At 44.8% G+C, this 19,769-nt stretch overlaps 1 protein-coding gene across 1 annotated transcript; it reads right to left on the bottom strand.

The window, feature by feature from the left end:
- Positions 1 to 4,068: 4,068 nt before the first annotated feature.
- Positions 4,069 to 7,809, bottom strand: LOC311117687 (talin rod domain-containing protein 1-like). Its single transcript, XM_084192617.1, has one exon. The coding sequence runs from the start codon at positions 5,868 to 5,870 to the stop codon at positions 4,806 to 4,808; it is 1,065 nt and encodes a 354-aa protein (XP_084048743.1). The 5' UTR covers positions 5,871 to 7,809; the 3' UTR covers positions 4,069 to 4,805.
- Between the last annotated feature and the right edge of the window lie 11,960 nt (positions 7,810 to 19,769).

Here is a 19,769-nt window from a genome sequence, read left to right as displayed (position 1 = left end):
GGATGGGCTAGAGGGGCTAGAGGGGCTAGAAGGGCTAGAAGGGATAGAGGAGCTAGAAGGGCTAGAGGAGCTAAAGGAGCTAGAAGTGCTAGAGGAGCTAGAGGAGCTAGAAGAGCTAGACGGGCTAGAGGAGCTAGAGGGGCTAGAGGAGCTAGAGGAGCTAGAGGAGCTAGATGGGCTAGAGGAGTCAGAGGAGCTAGAGGAGCTGGACGGGCTAGAGTAGCTAGAGGAGCTAGAGGAGCTAGAAGGGCTAGAGAAGCTAGATGAGCTAGAGGGGCTAGAAGGGCTAGAGGGGCTAGAGGAGCTAGATGGGCTAGAGGAGCTAGAGGAGCTAGACGGGCTAGAGTAGCTATAGGAGCTAGAAGGGCTAGAGGAGCTAGAGGAGTCAGGGGAGCTAGAGGAGCTAGAGGAGCTATAGGAGCTAGTTGGGCTAGAGGAGTCAGGGGAGCTAGAGGAGCTAGACGGGCTAGAGGAGTTAGAGGAGCTAGATGGGCTAGAGGAGTTAGAGGCCGAGAGGGGCTAGAGGAGCTAGAAGGGCTATAGGAGCTAGAGGAGATAGAAGGGCTAGAGGAGCTAGAGGAGCTAGAAGGGCTAGAGGAGCTAGAGGAGCTAGAGGGGCTAGAGGAGCTAGAAGGGCTAGAGGAGTTAGAGGCCGAGAGGGGCTAGAGGAGCTAGAAGGGCTATAGGAGCTAGAGGAGCTAGAGGAGCTAGAGGAGCTAGAGGAGCTAGAAGGGCTAGAGGAGCTAGAGGAGCTAGAGGGGCTAGAGGAGCTAGAAGGGCTAAAGGGGCTAGAGGAGCTAGAAGGGCTAAAGGGGCTAGAGGAGCTAGAAGGGCTAAAGGGGCTTATGGTGAAACAAATGGAACAGATCAGGGTCTATCCTGCTCAATGTGTGTGTGTGTGTGTGTGTGTGTGTGTGTGTGTGTGTGTGTGCGTGTGTGCGTGCGTGCGTGCGTGCGTGCGTGCGTGCGTGCGTGCGTGCGTGCGTGCGTGCGTGCGTGTATGTGTGTGTATTTGTGTGTGTTTGTGTTTGTACGTACACTACCGGTCAAAAGTTTTAGAACACCTACTCATTCAAGGGTTTTTCTTTATTTTTACTATTTTCTACATTGACATCGAAATGATGAAATAACACATATGGAATCATGTAGTAACCAAAAAAAGTGTTAAACAAATATTATTATATTTGAGATTCTTCAAATAGCCACCCTTTGCCTTGATGGCAGCTTTGCACACTCTTGGCATTCTCTCAACCAGCTTCATGAGGTAGCTTCATGAGGTAGTCACCTGGAATGCATTTCAATTAACAGGTTGACCTTGTTAAAAGTTAATTTGTGGAATTTCTTTCCTTCTTAATGCGTTTGAGACAATCAGTTGTGTTGTGACAAGGTAGGGGGGGGGGGGGTATACAGAAGATAGCCCTATTTGGTAAAATACCAAGTCCATATTATGGCAAGAACAGCTCAAATAAGCAAAGAGAAACGACAGTCCATCATTACTTTAAGACATGAAGGTCAGTCAATACGGAACATTTCAAGAACTTTCGAAGTTTCTTCAAGTGCACTCGCAAAAACCATCAAGCGCTATGATGAAAGCGTTCCAGGTGAAGCTGGTTGAGAGAATGCCAAGAGTGTGCAAAGCTGTCATCAAGGCAAAGGGTGGCTATTTGAAGAATCTCAAATATGAAATATATATTGATTTGTTTAACACTTTTTTGGTTACTACATGATTCCATATGTGTTATTGCATAGTTTTGATGTCTTCACTATTATTCTACAATTTAGAAAATAGTAAAAATACAGAAAAACCCTTGAATGAGTAGGTGTTCCAAAATGTTTGACCGGTATTGTACTTGCGTGCGTGCGTAGGAAGACTGGATGGGGCCTCTGAGGCCATTTTCAAAGGAACAATGAAGGTGACACAACATGGAGTGACCTTGAGTTAGAGGAAAACTGAAACACACTGAACAGTAGTCACAACATGGAGTGACCTTGAGTTAGAGGAAAACTGACACACTGAACAGTAGTCACAAAATGGAGTGACCTTGAGTTAGAGGAAAACTGACACACTGAACAGTAGTCACAAAATGGAGTGACCTTGAGTTAGAGGAAAACTGAAACACACTGAACAGTAGTCACAACATGGAGTGACCTTGAGTTAGAGGAAAACTGAAACACACTGAACGGTAGTCACAACATGGAGTGACCTTGAGTTAGAGGAAAACTGAAACACACTGAACGGTAGTCACAACATGGAGTGACCTTGAGTTAGAGGAAAACTGAAACACACTGAACAGTAGTCACAACATGGAGTGACCTTGAGTTAGAGGAAAACTGACACACTGAACAGTAGTCACAAAATGGAGTGACCTTGAGTTAGAGGAAAACTGAAACACACTGAACAGTAGTCACAACATGGAGTGACCTTGAGTTAGAGGAAAACTGAAACACACTGAACAGTAGTCACAACATGGAGTGACCTTGAGTTAGAGGAAAACTGAAACACACTGAACGGTAGTTAACACTTGAAGCCAACCGGTATGATGTACTCACACATTGATGTGTTGTGAGACTTGTCATAAGCACGTTATAACCCCATTATGCATTGGTTTATCTCATTACAATTCTGAGTTATCATCAGCCACTTTGATTCAGTAGACCAATTACCACATAAAAAGTTTATTATAAATCTTTATATTATAAATGTTATCATATTATATGTTAATGCTAAAACATAATAAGAACTTATAAGAAGTAATACTACATTATACTGTACCTGTTGTCTTTCATTTAAGTGATACTAGCAGGACCGTCGCTCTCTCTTGCATAATTGTTCTGTCTATGACTGGTCAGTTATCATTGTTCAGAGTCAGGACCGGTATTCATAAAGCATCTTAGTAGGAGTGCTAATCTAGGATCAGGTCCCCTCTTTGCATTTAATCTTATTCATGATGATCTAAAACTGATTCTAGATCAGCACTTCTACCCTGAGAGGCTTTATGAATACGGGCCCAGGCCTAAACCACCTCATAGTGAATTAAACTAAACTGATTCTAGATCAGCACTTCTACCCTGAGAGGCTTTATGAATATGGGCCCAGGCCTAAACCACCTCATAGTGAATTAAACTAAACTGATTCTAGATCAGCACTTCTACCCTGAGAGGCTTTATGAATACGGGCCCAGGCCTAAACCACCTCATAGTGAATTAAACTAAATATTCAGTACACAAGACTCAACCAATGAAACACTCTCAAACTACAGCAAACTGCTGTATTGTTCTTTGAAACCCTGTGTTTAAGGCTATGTGATAAATTAAAATATCTGGCTGACATGGCAACCTGAATTAATTTACATGGCTAATTTCCGTCAGAGTAGAGCGTGTGTTTCCTTCAGGCAATAAAGACTGTTATTTATCATCATCTGTAATATTCCCCACTAGCACCTGTTCCTTCATGTTACTACAGACAACATATACATCATGTTAATATGGTCCATATTCTTTCATCATCATAATGATGATCAAATCTAGCTATCAATCCATCATCACAATATTTCCAATACATGAGAGAGAGAGAGAGAGAGAGAGAGAGAGCGAGAGAGAGAGAGAGAGAGAGCGAGAGAGAGAGAGAGAGAGAGAGAGAGAGAGAGAGAGAGAGAGAGAGAGAGAGAGAGAGAGAGAGAGAGAGAGAGTCAGTCTTCTAACTACTGTGTTTCACCTTATTCAATCATGTAGCTACACACTGTCTTTATGGTCACTTTAAACAAGGTCCATCTTGTGAGGGTAAATGAAGCCTTCATAAACCATTAAGAGGTCTACATGGAGACCTCATAAATAATGTACAAGCAAATGTCATACAATACCAGGGTGATATAACAGGGCCCTTACATCTAGTGCTTTGGCAAACCCTTAAGCCACCCTTTATACAATATAAACATAGTTTAGAAGTGATTTGTGGAGCATTTAGGGTTAAGTTTGACTGTCTACATCACATTGTGAAGTAGTGCTTGTTATAACAGAGTCATGTATATTAACGGTATGCTGACACAAAGACTGATCTGAGAACAGCGCTTACGAGAAATAACCTTTTTTAATAGTTGAAATAAATACTAATTTATACATGCATGATCCAAAAAAAACACATGAACAATACTATGGTAAGTCTGGTAGATAGTGTAAAACCTATGGCACACACTCACAGCAGCTTTTACCCATTTTAAGAATTTCACACATTGAAAAACACAAGCGATGGAGGACACTCTTCTTCTTACTTCCTACTCTCACTAGAGCACATGTACATCTACTACAGGTCACCTGGGGGTCCATAGGTCATAGGTCATAGGTGATAGGTCACACACACGGCAGGCTACATCCATCATTTCATATCTGGCGTTTTCACCATAGCTGAAAACTGAGGTAAACTTTATCAGGTTTTAAGATCATTGTATGTTTGTTTTTGGCAAAGAGAAGGCCAACAGGTGTATGTAAATAGGAGACTGAGTTTAAGTTGTCTGTTTCTTACGGTGAGGTTCTGGTCACATCCAGCGCAACCAAAACCTTGTTTTCCGATGTTGTTACTTCTAAGCTCAGTAAAACTCCAAACACAGCACACCTATCTCATCCGTAGAACCAGATCCAGACTCCTTCCTTTGTGTTCGCTCTCTGCTCTCACTCAACCTCCCGACCCTAAACGAACTGGGCCAATCCGAGCCAGTCTCTTTGGTATGCCAAAACAAGGAGATAGAGATGGGATTTTTTCTCATCCACGATCACTTCTAGAATGGGTTTATTTCTATTTCTTTATTCAACTAATTCACAGAATGGGAATTGACTGGCGGTAGAGTCCTGGGTGAAGACCTCTCCCTTAGCGCCTGTGAGAGCAGCGTGCAGCCGTCCGACACCGCGCACGCCGAGTTGCGCAAGCGCTCCCTGTAGTCTGCCATCTTAGTACTGCTCTCTGGATGCTGGGAGACGTCCCGGAGGCCCTGAGTGAGGAGGACACACGCTGACACCACGCTCATGGCGCCGCCCAGAACCGCCGTCTGCACACCCTTCCCCTCAGGCGACACGCTCGCCGCCCGGCCTAGAAACTGCGGTTCCGTGGCGAACCCGACCAATGCGTTTACCGCTTGGACCAGCGCCGCGCTGAACAGGACGCAGCGGTTGCGCGTCAGCTCACTGGGCTGCGTCTTGACTTCACGGACGCAGGCCAAGAGGGCCGTGCCGCTCGTGCTAATGCTCTTGACGCTGAGCTTGAACTGTTCCTTGGCGAAGCGGTCCTTGGACCTCTCGCTGGCCAGGCCCGAGGCGTCTGTCAGGGTCTTGAGGCTGCGGGAGATGTTCTGAGATAGCTCCAGGAGTAGCTGGGGCGTGAGGTCCGGCAGCGATGTGACCCGGAGGATGCTGCAGCTCTGCTCCACCTCGTGGCGGCACCGTGTCACTTTGTAGCGGTCCACCAGCCCTGGCAGACATGGCTGAGAACCCGTGGTCTCTACCGCCGCTAGGTAGGCGGCATGCGCCGAACACTCGGTCAACGACACCACCAGGTCCCCCATCTCTAGTAAGCGGTCTCCCACCTCGACGAAGCGGCCCATGTTGAGCTGCGACTGGATGTCGTGGGTGAGGATGGAGAGTTCCTTGGTGCGGGCGATGACCGTGTCGCGGCACTGCTCGAAGGTCTCGGCCACAGCCACGCCGTCCGCGGTGACCACGGGCCGTGTCTCGCTGCAGAGCAGGAGGAGGTCGGCAACCAGCTGCATCTTGCCCTTACACGTGTCACAGATGGACGACAGCTTCTTCCTCTGCTGCACGCTGCTGCTCTGTGTGCTGCTGGAACCCTCGCTAGCTGACCTCCCTGAGCCACTACTAGCCATAGTAGGGGGGTCAAGCTGCTCGATTAGTGGGGGGGTTTCAATGAGAAACGTGTTTTACGTCGTCACACACTCCATGGTCAGAAAGCGTAGTTTAAGACATTGTTATTAACGATAACCCACACCCCTATATGTGTAAAACTGTGAGTTTGAACTGGCCAGAGAATATTCCTTATAGTCCTTCAGAGTATATGTAGTCCACTGTATGTGTCAATGTGAGATTGCGAAAAAGCACAGGGCATCGTATTCTCAAAGTAAACATTTGCTGAGATCAAATTAGAATTTCTATGTCATGGTACTCCAGCTCATTATTCACATACAAAGTACGGCTTGGAATTCTGTTGGGGTTAAATTAGTACCTTGGTTTTGAGCTATGATCTATAAAATTAACTATTCTAAACAGTCACTTCCTTTTCATTTTTTGGTGACGAGAATCCCTTCAAATGTTAACTTTTCATTTACTCAGTGTTTATAACTTATTCGTTGTCATGTTTACATACTAACTAAAATACCCTGGGAAAAAAACTTCAACCACCTGCTAATATCTATTGTAGTCCCAGGTTTTCGCAAAACAGAAAAATTCACAGGTTATTGTAATAAACTATATTAGTCAAAATCACACACTAAACTGCAGTGCCACCAAGGTGCCTATACTTCAGTGCAGACTGTACAAAGATAATATTAAAACTTATGAATCTAATAAAATCAAAAAAATATTATCGATCTGATAATATTTGAACTGATAAACTACAACTTTAAGACGTGTCCTTTTTTCGGATTAAATTTTCTCGAGAACACGATAGGATCTTAAAATACCTGCTTGTTTGAGGGCAGGGTGTATGTGAACCGTATTGTCCGTTGAAGTGTACCCACTAAATTTGACCACCCTAGTTTGACCGGGAGGCTGGCTCATTCCAGTTACAAGGAGAGCACCACCCAGACTGTTCCGTTCGACCACTCCTCGCTCCCTCTGCCTTTCCTGCATCATCATTACATGAGTCTTTCCAAACAGAAGGCTCCAAAAACGCAACAGGCCAATTGCACTGGCCCTCCCGCGACTTTCAACCTCTTCTTTTTCATACACAGTCCCGTGATAGACACTTGTTCGTCCGGCAGGTTCGATTCCATAGGCATATCTATTGTCCATAAGCACTTCTTAGCAAAACGCGGGGAGTGAATGTCTTGTCCGGAATATCCTGTGTCGGGTTTCGGTTTTGATATCCATAGCAGTCGTGTCCCTGTTGAAATTATGGCCTAAACTCCTGAACACGTCTTAAACATTATTTCACAACTAACATGTCGGTCGACCACAAGACATCACTGAAAAATGAGTGGTGGGGATTCCAAACTGAAAGTCAGTTGTGCTTTCTCCCGCTACATCTTCTGTATAGCCTAGTATCAGGAAGCGGGGAGGGTGTGGTCGCACTAGAACGGCTTGATTGTAGCGATGTAGCAACACAGGCAGCGATGCAAGAATGATAGTCTTCCGCTGAAATAATATGTAACTTTAAAACTGTGTTTAAAGTCAATCTGGCGCGTCAATATACAGCCAAAACGCCTGGCGCGCGCTTATCAAAAGGTCCAATACGATTCCACAGTTGTCCCGGATAGTTGCTGGCTTTCCTGGTGAGTTTTATGGTCCGGGTTTTAGGGCAGACTGCTCCCTCTGCCATGAGCCAGCCCTTCCCGAGGCCCCGACGTGGGTGCATTCGACTACCGGTGTAAGGGCAAAGTTACACCCAAAACGCAGTTCTACAAAATGACCGACAGTCCGCCCTGCATTTCATTTCTTTGGTTTCCTTAATTTCCCTTCTCAAAAACAATCAAACCGTGTGATACTGCGAGACCGCGCCGTTCTTTCTTATACAAGTCCAAACTTATTTTACACTGCTCATATTGACTGCTATAACACAGCTGTTGGATTCTACTAGAATGAGTGGCGTCTTTGCTGCGCTTTAATTTGGACTTTAATTTTGTGTTTCGTGTTTCACGACGCATTGGCTACGTTTCCACTTCCTGAGCTTGAGCTATTAATTACCAATGATGTAAATAAACCCTGGATTGCTAATGTTATTACATTTTAGTCATTTAGCAGACGCGCTTATCCAGAGCTACTTACAGTTAGTGAGTGCATTTTTTATTTATTTTTCATACTGGCCCCCGTGGGAATTGAACCCACAACCCTGGCGTTGCAAGCACCATGCTCTACCAACTGAGCTACACAGGGCCATTATGTATTGGCCATTGTGAGACTTTGAATCCACTGGAGCAGTCCTCCATAGGAATGAATGGAATTCTACAGTATTTCAAGTAAATGTTTTAAGGAGAAAATTACATGTATTTAAGTATTTTTGTTGTTGTTGTGGGGACAGTAACATTAGCAATCTCAAAAAAGTATACTTTAAGGATTTAAAAAATATATTTATATATCTTTTTATGTTTAGCTCACATAATATAATTTAAAAGTATGCGTTAAGGTGTCTGTAATATAATGAATGTGGCAAAAACAAATGTAGACATTAATAAACACATTTATATAGCTTTCTAAATATTTTTTACAACGTTGGGGGTGTGCCTAAATGGAGGCATGGTGACTTCAACACAGCACATCTAGTGTATCTATAAATCATTGGCAATAACTCATCTATTACACAGAATCAGCCAATCTGATTTAACTCACAACGAATGACATTAGGCTAAGGGCAACAATGTATTCTAAGAGATTGAACTATGATTTATTAATTTTTATTAAACGGTATTAAGACTATCTCAAAATAAGAGAAACAGACTACAGAACTCATGTTCTGTACCATAGCAGAAGCATATCATAGCCATGGATGCTTGCATTTTGTAAAGAGTGTGTAGGCCTATTTAATTTGAGTTTAAAAATGGTTTTACTGACGACCTTTCTTAGGCCTATTTCTGTATCTGTCTCAAATAGCACCCTATTCCCTACATAGTGCACTACTTTTGACCAGAGCCTATATGGCACTATATCGAGAATAAGGTCCCATTTGGGATGCAACCCAAATGGCACCACTCTTTCAAATCTCGTCATCATATCTGCAGAACATTTTGGGCCTTTGAATACTTGACAAAGTTCTTTATTCCTTGAAAACTATAAAATGCTATCCAGTACAGTTTGAGCAGGGTTGGTATCTCAGCATCCCTTGAGAAATATATTTCTATATACTTCAATGAGACAATTAACTGAAATCAACTGATTGAAAGTTATATATTTGTGTCACATCAATCTTATTATTTACAGACCTACATTTGGGAATTAATATAAATATAATATGGATATGTTTTATCACTCTGAAGGCTATGACTATTCTTTTTTTTTAATGTAAAAACAAAATGCTTTGAGTGTTTTTTTTCTTGATATAGCTGATACAAGTAATCTTATCATGCTGGTTTTGTGCATCATACAAGTATATAATAGTACATATATAGGTGTAATGTTATTTACTATGTGGATTGTGCTAATGGATTTCAAAAATATATAAACCCTACCGCCTTATGTTGTGCTCTGACTAGTCCAAGAGCCACAGTATTTACTATGGACGGCGAAATCTGACTCTTCTCTCTCTGTTAATGGTGGTGACATCACTGACATTGCCCACTCACAGAAGACAGAGAGGGTAAAGCTGGGATGTGAGGGAACCAATAGGAGAATGGAGAGAGGGACCAATACCTAAGGTACTCTAACCCCCGTAGGCTTGAACGGTTACGTACTGTCTGTTCACTGCAGTTACAAGAACTGTGAGTCACAGGGAAGTAGAATACCTGTAATGTATGTCAATGTAGTGTTGGATCTATTAGCTGTAGTATAATTGTGATTCAAAATAATTCAAAAGAACCAAAACCAAGGAGTACGGTATGACTCAACAAGTCTTATTTTATTCTATTCTATTCACAGCATACCTTCCAGACTCCTAGAGTCAGATAACAAGCAAGAAATGCAATACATGAACCGTCACAATGCAATACAGTGTGTGTGTGTGTGTGTGTGTGTGTGGAAAAAAATGTATGCACTCACTAACTGTATGTCGCTCTGGATAAGAGCGTCTGCTAAATGACTAAAATGTAAAAATATGTGTGTGTGTGAATCACTCTTCCACAGAGTCCTATAGTTTATGTAAACTCGTCATAAAAGCATTTTGCTACACCCACTATAACATCTGCTAAACACATGTATGTGACAAATAAAAATTGATTTGATTTGATAATCAACATGAAATATTTTTAAAATATATATATATATTTAATTTTATGCTACACTATTTTATCACTATCAGCCAATAAGTGTGGCCCTTTTTGTCTGAGGAGGTAGTGTGCTTTACTACAGGGAGGCTAAATAAGGTCTAAATAATATTCAAGTCACTAACGGTACCACTCAACCCCCAGACCTACACAGACAGCCCATCTGAGCAGAGCTGTGTGTGTGTGTGTGTGTGTGTGTGTGTGTGTGTGTGTGTGTGTGTGTGTGTGTGTGTGTGTGTGTGTGTGTGTGTGTGTGTGTGTGTGGAGACTGTGTCCATGTACGTTTGTGTGACACTGTGTGTGTGTTGTGTGTGTCTTGGAAGCAGACAGCCTAGCTTCTGCTGCTAAGGCCACAGGTTGTGCATTGTCAGTCTCTCTCACACACAGCTGCACAGGGCACGGTGCCATTGGGTGGAGTAGGCCGGAGAGGAAACGCTTCAGTTTCTGTCGACTGGCCCAATCTCTACTGAAGCACTACTGACCCCATGTACTGTGCTATAGCCTACACACTACAGGAGCATTTGAAAGAACAGGCATCCATCCAGTAAAGAGTGAAGTTGTAAGCTGAATGGTTCAAATCATACAGTGACTCAATCTTGGGGTACCCAAGCAGTAATAATAGTGGGTTGGACCCATAGAAATTGAATATGATATGTTTGTTTCCAAAATAAACCTGTGATGATATTGTGTTATGAATCATGTTTTCACATGTAAAAAGCTTATTGAATTGCATCTTATGTAGCTAGCCTTCAAAATGCTAACTACATTAAAAAAAAACATAAATAAAAACATATATTAAAACATTTTCCATAAAGTATATTTTTTTTAGATGACTATTGTTACTGTCCCCACTACAACAAAAAAATACTTAAATACATGTAATTTTGTCCTTGAAACATTTAATTGAAATACCGTAGAATTCCATTCATTCCTATGGAGGACTGCTTCTACTGGGGAGTGCCAACATGGCCGACTGGTGGCTTCAAAGCCTCTCAATGGCCAACATATGTCAACGTGTGCTGTATGTGGAAGGTGCGGGAATCAGGCGCAGGACACAGAAGCTTCGTACAACAGTCTTTAGTGAATCAATACGAGCAAAAGTGCCCGGAGACGAGCGATACGCACACAGGCGTAAACAAACAGGAAAAATACTAACGCGCACACCAAGTGCGAAAACCTCTCCTAAAACACAAGGAGGGAAAACCAATACCGACACGAAGACAGGAAGCTCAATAACACATGACTAACAAAACGAGAACTTATAGGACACATAATCAACGCTAACTAACCACAGGTGTACAACAATCAGACAAAAGCAAACGAACATAGAAACATACAACGGTGGTAGCTAGTACTCCGGGGACGACGACCGCCGAAACCTGCCCGAGCAAGGAGGAGGAGCAGCCTCGGCAGATTCCGTGACAGTACCCCCCCCTTGACGCGCGGCCCCAGCCGTGCGCCGACCCCGGCGACGACCAGGAGGACGCGGTGCAGGGCACGTAGGGTGACTACGGTGGAACTCAGTCAGGAGAGACGGGTCTAGGATGTCCCTCCTCGGCACCCAGCACCGCTCCTCCGGGCCGTACCCCTCCCACTCCACAAGATATTGGAGACCCCCCATCCGACGTCTCGAATCCAAGATGGACCGAACTGTGTACGCTGGAGCCCCCTCGATGTCCAATGGGGGCGGAGGAGTCTCTGCTATCTCACCTTCCTGGAGTGGACCAGCTACCACCGGCCTGAGAAGAGACACATGGAACGAGGGGTTAATATTCTTATACTCAATAGGTAGTAGTAACCTGTAACACACCTCGTTCAATCTCCTCAGGACTTTAAAGGGCCCTACAAACCGCCGACCCAGCTTCCGGCAGTGCAGGCGGAGGGGTAGGTTTCTGGTCGAGAACCAGACTCGATCTCCAGGTGCGTACACCGGCCCCTCACTGCGGTGGAGATCGGCGCTCGCTTTTTGTCGACGGATGGCCCGCTGCAGATGGACGTGTGCAGCGTTCCACGTCTCCTCCGAGCGCCCTACCCACTCATCCACCGCAGGGGCCTCGATCTGGCTCTGATGCCACGGTGCCAGAACCGGCTGGTAACCTAACACACATTGGAAAGGGGTTAGGTTGGTGGAGGAGTGGCGAAGAGAATTCTGGGCCATCTCTGCCCAGGGAATATACCTCGCCCACTCCTCCGGCCGGCCCTGGCAATACGACCTCAGAAACCTACCCACATCCTGGTTCACACGTTCTACCTGCCCATTACTCTCCGGATGGTACCCCGAGGTAAGGCTCACCGAGACCCCCAGGCGCTCCATGAACGCTCTCCAGACTCGGGAGGTGAACTGGGGACCTCGATCAGACACTATATCCTCGGGTACCCCGTAATGCCGGAAGACGTGGGTGAATAGTGCCTCAGCGGTCTGCAAGGCAGTGGGAAGACCTGGCATTGGGAGAAGACGACAGGCTTTAGAGAACCGATCCACAACGACCAGTATGGTTGTATTCCCCTGAGAGGGGGGAAGGTCTGTAACAAAGTCCACCGAGAGGTGAGACCAGGGTCGTTGTGGAACGGGCAGGGGTTGTAACTTACCCCTGGGCAGATGTCTGGGCGCCTTACACTGGGCGCACACCGAACAGGAGGAGACAAACCCTCACATCCCTGGCTAACGTTGGCCACCAGTACTTAGCGCTAAGGCAGTGCACTGTCCGGCCAATACCTGGATGTCCAGAGGAGGGTGACGTGTGAGCCCAATAAATAAGTCGATCCCGAACCTCGAGCGGAACGTACGTCCGACCCACCGGACACTGTGGAGGGCTAGGGTCGGTACGCAACGCCCGCTCGATTTCAGCATCGACCTCCCACACTACCGGTGCCACTAGACAAGACTCCGGCAGTATGGAAGTGGGCTCAACGGACCTCTCCTCTGTGTCATACCGCCGGGACAGGGCGTCTGCCTTACCGTTCTGGGACCCAGGGATGTACGTAATTTTAAATACAAACCGGGTTACAAACATGTTCCACCGAGCCTGGCGAGGGTTCAGTCTCCTAGCTGCCCGAATGTACTCCAGGTTACGGTGGTCAGTCAAAATGAGAAAAGGGTGTTGAGCCCCCTCAAGCCAATGTCTCCACACCTTTAGGGCTTGAACCACGGCTAACAGCTCCCTGTCTCCTACGTCATAATTCCACTCCGCCGGGCTGAGATTTTTAGAGTAGAAAGCACAGGGGCGGAGTTTAGGTGGCGTGCCGGACCGTTGTGATAGCACGGCCCCTGTACCGGCCTCAGATGCGTCTACCTCTACCTGAAATGGTAAGGCGGGATCCGGATGCGCAAGCACTGGAGCCGAGGTAAACAGGGCCTTCAGTCTCCCAAATGCCCTGTCCGCCTCCGCTGACCACTGCAATCGCACCGGACCCCCCTTCAGAAGAGACGTTATGGGAGCTGCCACCTGTCCAAAACCCCGGATAAACCTCCGGTAGTAATTCGCAAAAACCAAGAACCGCTGCACCTCTTTCACGGTGGTTGGGGTTTGCCAATTACGCACGGCTGATACCCGGTCAACCTCCATCTTCACCCCTGACGCGGATAACTGATAACCCAGAAAGGAGACCAACTCCTGGAAAAACAGACATTTCTCTGCCTTGACATACAGGTCGTGCTCCAACAGCCTACCCAACACGCGACGCACCAGGGCTACATGCTCGTCTCGGGTAGGCGAGTAAACCAGGATGTCATCTATGTACACGACCACACCCTGCCCCTAATGTATCTGAAAATCTCATCCACGAAGGATTGGAAGACTGAAGGAGCATTCATCAACCCGTATGGCATGACGAGATACTCGTAATGACCCGAGGTGGTACTAAATGCCGTTTTCCATTCATCGCCCTCCCTAATGCGCACCAAGTTATATGCGCTCCTGAGATCCAGTTTCGTGAAGAAACAGGCTCCGTGCACTCCCAATCAGAGGGAGTGGATAACTGTACTTCACAGTGATCTGATTGAGACTACGGTAATCTATGCACGGGCGCAACCCTCTATCCTTTTTCTTCACAAAAAAGAAGCTTGAGGACGCAGGAGAAGTGGAGGGCCGCATGTATCCTTGTCTTAGAGATTCGGCTATGTAAGTTTCCATAGCCCTCTTCTCCTCTTGGGACAGAGGATACACATGGCTCCACGGAAGCGCTGCTCCTGCCTGGAGGTCTATCGCACAATCCCCCTGTCTATGAGGAGGCAAACGCGTCGCCCTCGATTTACTAAACACAAGTGCCAAATCCTCATACTCAGTGGGAATGCGCAGTGAGGACACCTGGTTTGGACTCTCCACCGAGGTCGCCCCCACGGAAACACCCAAACATCTCCTCTCACACTGAGTATGACCGCCGAAACCTGCCCGAGTAAGGAGGAGGAGCAGCCTCGGCAGATTCCGTGACAACATATAGATGGGTTAGCTGACAACGTCATGAAAACCATGCTAATTCTTCAATGGGGCAGAAGTCCATGAGTTGTTGTGATTCTGGATATCCAGATTGCTACCAACAATGACAAAAAACTGCCATGTGTGGAATCGGAAGTGACTCGTTTCAGCTAGTTTGATCTTGTTCTTGATACCATGTCTTGTGAGGTGTTTTGACTGATTTCATGTCAATGCTAATATAGCAAAAATGTGCTAGCTAGCTAACCAACAACTGTAACGATGTATTTGAGAGACAACAGTGGCATGTATTAATGGATGCCAAGGGAAGCCAGGCTTTTACAAATTACAGAAAAAAAATAAAAAAACATTCAATAATGTATATTTTGTCTCTTTGTTTTTCATAATTGTCCTTCAATTCGCAAGAGGCTGAATGTATCTCCCTGGAGAAAGCATCCGAGCGAGTGAAACAGTACCTCTGTTCTCTGTCTCTGTACAGTATGTGTAGGTCAAAAAGAGAATTACATTGTTGCCGCCTGTAATGTTGAATTGCAAAAATGCAAGGGAAGCCAGTGAGCATTTGGCCTCCCTTGATAAAAAAAAAGTATAAAATAATAGCCAGTCAGCATTGAGCTAAACTGAGTGACCTCAACTATGAATGGTCCTGGCACACCAAAAAAAAAGTGTCAAGGGAAGCCAGTTTGGATTTGGCTTCACACCAATCACATCACATCGAGAGCAAAATGTAATTGACAGAAAGAATTTGAAATGTTGCATCTCATTGTGTTGTTGTCCTCTGGTGGCTAGCTAAAATGGTCCCTTTCCTAAATTAGCCATGGATGGAGATAGGGATTTGGACTTGTATTTTTACTTAATTCTCCGTACTGGCCAATGATTATAATGTTGATTCTGATCAGACTATAACTTCATACATTGTGTCCCTGGCCTGAGAGGATGGAAGTTCAATATGTAGCTAAATGTAGTAGGCTAATGTTAACTAGCTGGCTCATCGTTGCCCATTAAAGGAAGTTAGGCTAGCGAGCAAGCATTTCAGCCAGGTAGCCTAGGACAACAAAAACTAAAAGTATGTGTATGACAGAGTCATAGACCGTTTCATCAACATCAAAGAGAGGAGGATGGCATTGGCATTTCTCTACAAGTAGGGTGAATCAACATGTATTTTCTACTTGCACAAACACACACACACACACACACACACACAGTGGTTGAAAAAGTACCCAATTGTCATACTTGAGTAAAAGTAAAGATACCTTAATAGAAAATGACTCAAGTAAAAGTCACCCAGAAAACTTCTACTTGAGTAAAAGTCTAAAAGTAATTGGTTTAAAATATACTTAAGTATCAAAAGTAAAAGTATAAACCATTTCAAATTCCTTATATTAAGCAAACCAAACGGCTGAATTTTCTTATTTGTTTTATTTATGGATAGCCAGGGGCACACTCCAACACTCAGACATAATTTACAAACGAAGCATGTGTGTTTAGTGAGTCCGCCAGATCAGAGGCAGTAGGGATGACCAGGGATGTTCTGTTGATAAGTGTGTGAATTGGACCATTATCCTGTCCTGCTAAGCCTTCAAAATGTTACAAGTACTTTTGGGTGTCAAGGAAAATGTATGGAGTAGAAAGTACAATATTCTCTTAAGGAATGTGGTTAAGGAAAAGTAAAAGTAGTTAAAAATATAGATAATAAAGTAAAGTACAGATACCCCAAAAAATAAGTAGTACTTTAAAGTATTTTTACTTAAGTACTTTACACCACTGCATGCACACACGCACGCGCGCACACACACACACACACACACAAATCAGAACCATGGACAGCCACATCATATTTAGCTTACGTGGATTGGACTAAATTGTTTTTGGTATCTTTTAGTTGTCACTGTATTAGACTAAGCATAGGTGATTTGATGATGTTGAAATGTTGTAGTTGAAATGGTGCTGGAATAGTGGAGGCAGCTCCTTTTTTCTTTATGACTTGCGGTAACTCTCAGTGGTTCTAAATCAATAGTTGTTTTGTAGTCCGAAAATGTTGGAAACATTAACTTGCTTGACCATGCTGTAGGTCATGTAACTGTTTGTTACATGCAATATGCTTTGTGGACTTCACCAGACAGAGGTTGCTCTCCGGTTTTGTGATGAAACAAAGGTGTGGTTGAATTTATTCTGCCACTGTGTCTTCTTATATCACAGTGACAAGGCATATGAACTAACAGGATTTATAGAGCAAACAACACAATTATCACAACATAGGTTTTAATATGGCTTTTTTGTCTGGCTTGGCTTTCCCAGTGATTTTACCAAAGTATAGCTACTGAGAGACAAGTGCTCATTGTGCAAATGTATGTTTTCAATAAACATTGGAGACTAAATATAGTTTACATGTTGTCAACAACCAACAACCCGACCCATAGTTGAGCACACATCAATCAATCAATCAATCAATTTTATTTTATATAGCCCTTCTTACATCAGCTAATATCTCGAAGTGCTGTACAGAAACCCAGCCTAAAACCCCAAACAGCTAGTAATGCAGGTGTAGAAGCACGGTGGCTAGGAAAAACTCCCTAGAAAGGCGAAAACCTAGGAAGAAACCTAGAGAGGAACCAGGCTATGAGGGGTGGCCAGTCCTCTTCTGGCTGTGCCGGGTGGAGATTATAACAGAACCATGCCAAGATGTTCAAAAATGTTCATAAGTGACAAGCATGGTCAAATAATAATCAGGAATAAATCTCAGTTGGCTTTTCATAGCCGATCATTAAGAGTTGAAAACAGCAGGTCTGGGACAGGTAGGGGTTCCATAACCGCAGGCAGAACAGTTGAAACTGGAATAGCAGCAAGGCCAGGCGGACTGGGGACAGCAAGGAGTCACCACGGCCGGTAGTCCCGACGTATGGTCCTAGGGCTCAGGTCTCTCAGTTGGCTTTTCATAGCCGATCATTAAGAGTTGAAAACAGCAGGTCTGGGACAGGTAGGGGTTTCGTAGCCGCAGGCAGAACAGTTGAAACTGGAATAGCAGCAAGGCCAGGCGGACTGGGGACAGCAAGGTGTCATCATGCCCGGTAGTCCTGACGTATGGTCCTAGGGCTCAGGTTCTCAGAGAGAAAGAGAGAACGAGAGAATTAGAGAGAGCATACTTAAATTCACACAGGACACTGGATAAGACAGGAGAAGTACTCCAGGTATAACCAACTAACCCCAGCCCCCCGACACATAAACTACTGCAGCATAAATACTGGAGGCTGAGACAGGAGCGGTCCGGAGACACTGTGGCCCCATCCGAAGAAACCCCCGGACAGGGCCAAACAGGAAGGATATAACCCCACCCACTCCGCCAAAGCACAGCCCCCGCACCACTAGAGGGATATCCCCAACCACCAACTTACAATCCTGAGACAAGGCCGAGTATAGCCCACAGAGGTCTCCACCACAGCACAAACCAAGGGGGGGGCGCCAACCCAGACAGGAAGATCACGTCAGTAACTCAACCCACTCAAGTGACGCACCCCTCCCAGGGACGGCATGAAAGAGCACCAGCAAGCCAGTGACTCAGCCCCTGCAACAGGGTTAGAGGCAGAGAACCCCAGTGGAGAGGGGAACCGGCCTGGCAGAGACAGCAAGGGCTGTTCGTTGCTCCAGCCTTTCCGTTCACCTTCACACTCCTGGGCCAGACTACACTCAATCATATGACCTACTGAAGAGATAAGTCTTCAGTAAAGACTTAAAGGTTGAGACCGAGTCTGCGTCTCTCACATGGGTAGGCAGACTGTTCCATAAAAATGGAGATCTATAGGAGAAAGCCCTGCCTCCCGCTGTTTGCTTAGAAATTCTAGGGACAATTAGGAGGCCTGCGTCTTGTGACCGTAGCGTACGTATCGGTTTTGTTGCTAAACAACCAACCCTTCCATAGCATCAGCAATCCAGGGTTTATATACATCATTTGATAGGCCCTTTTCACGTGACGTCAGACAACTTCCGTTCTGCCGCGATGCAGGTTATGTTTACATCCGGTGTCGCTTAGGAACGCTTAGCTAGTAGCACATCATTATGGAGTTCACCCAGTCCCTTTCACATCTGCCACCAATACGACTTAACGACGTAGAACGACTTGCTGACAAGTGGTCCCTTACTTCAAGATCGAAGCTTGATAAAGGCTACAAGTTCTTCGTTGAAGGTTACCTGTTTGATTATGAAGGTACGTGTTTATCTTTATTTAGCTTAAATTAGCCCTATGCTAGCGAAGGTTATGAGCTGACGAGTTTCTGTTTTTCAGCCTCTTTTTAATATTACTGCTGTTTGTATCGACCGTAAGATAAGAGTCAGTAATGTATTAATGGCTAATGCTGCGCCCTTTCTCCAAATCACTGTATTGAAACAGTCTCAAGTGTAGTTAAATTATTAAACATTTTGTACAAGTAATATATTATTGGATTACAGTAGTATTACGTTTAACGCTGTCTACCTATCCTTACCCCAATCATTCCAGTGGAATCTAGACGGCACTGATCCCTGTTTAATACGGATCCGTCCACTGGCCGATGTGTATCTATCCTCAGGGGGAAAGTGCTGACTGCAAACAAAGGTGCTCCCACGAAGAATCTTAAAACTTGGTCCCTCATCTCTCCTGATCGCCCTCACCCAACGGGCACGTATTTCTCCATCAACAGGGAAATCGTGAAAACTCAGATACGGGAATTTCTGTTTGTTGTTTGAACAAAATGGTACACTGCAATAGCATCTTCTCGAAGATTGTGCCATGCTTCGGTGTTGGATGGGATACTGTTGCGATACAGACACCGGGAGAAAAGAAACAGCTAAATTAACATTCAGCTTTGACCAGGAATCAATATTTATCTAGCTATCATGCACAACAGTATTTGAATAGGTGAGTTACTATACATTCATGAATAAACTAACTGCCTAACAAAGGGTTAGATAGCTAGCTAAGTAAACTTGTTACATTACAGCCAGGCAGCAATGTAACGCTACCTTTTAACGTTATCGGTATCTGGTACTAAGTTGTTGTTAGCTAACGTTAGCCCACTTTTAAGTAACTAAGGCAGTGAACAATTATGAATTAACAATAACGTTAGCAAGTTACAAACCATTGCATATACGTAAACATTATTACTCTTAACTTTACTAATTTAACTTAAACGTACCTTTTGGAATTTCTTCAAGTAGCTAGCTTGCTAGTTAG

The sequence above is a fragment of the Coregonus lavaretus genome (genome assembly GCF_964263955.1).
Source record: "Coregonus lavaretus genome assembly, contig: HAP1_SCAFFOLD_1925, whole genome shotgun sequence".
NCBI classification, from domain to species: domain Eukaryota; kingdom Metazoa; phylum Chordata; class Actinopteri; order Salmoniformes; family Salmonidae; genus Coregonus; species Coregonus lavaretus.
The sequence above is the reverse complement of the archived record's forward strand: the minus strand, read 5'-3'. Positions and strand labels throughout refer to the sequence as shown.

What these genes read in the sequence shown, in the direction of transcription:
- LOC311117687 (XM_084192617.1), bottom strand. Translation starts at nt 5,870, where the DNA reads ATGGCTAGTAGTGGCTCAGGGAGGTCAGCTAGCGAGGGTTCCAGCAGC.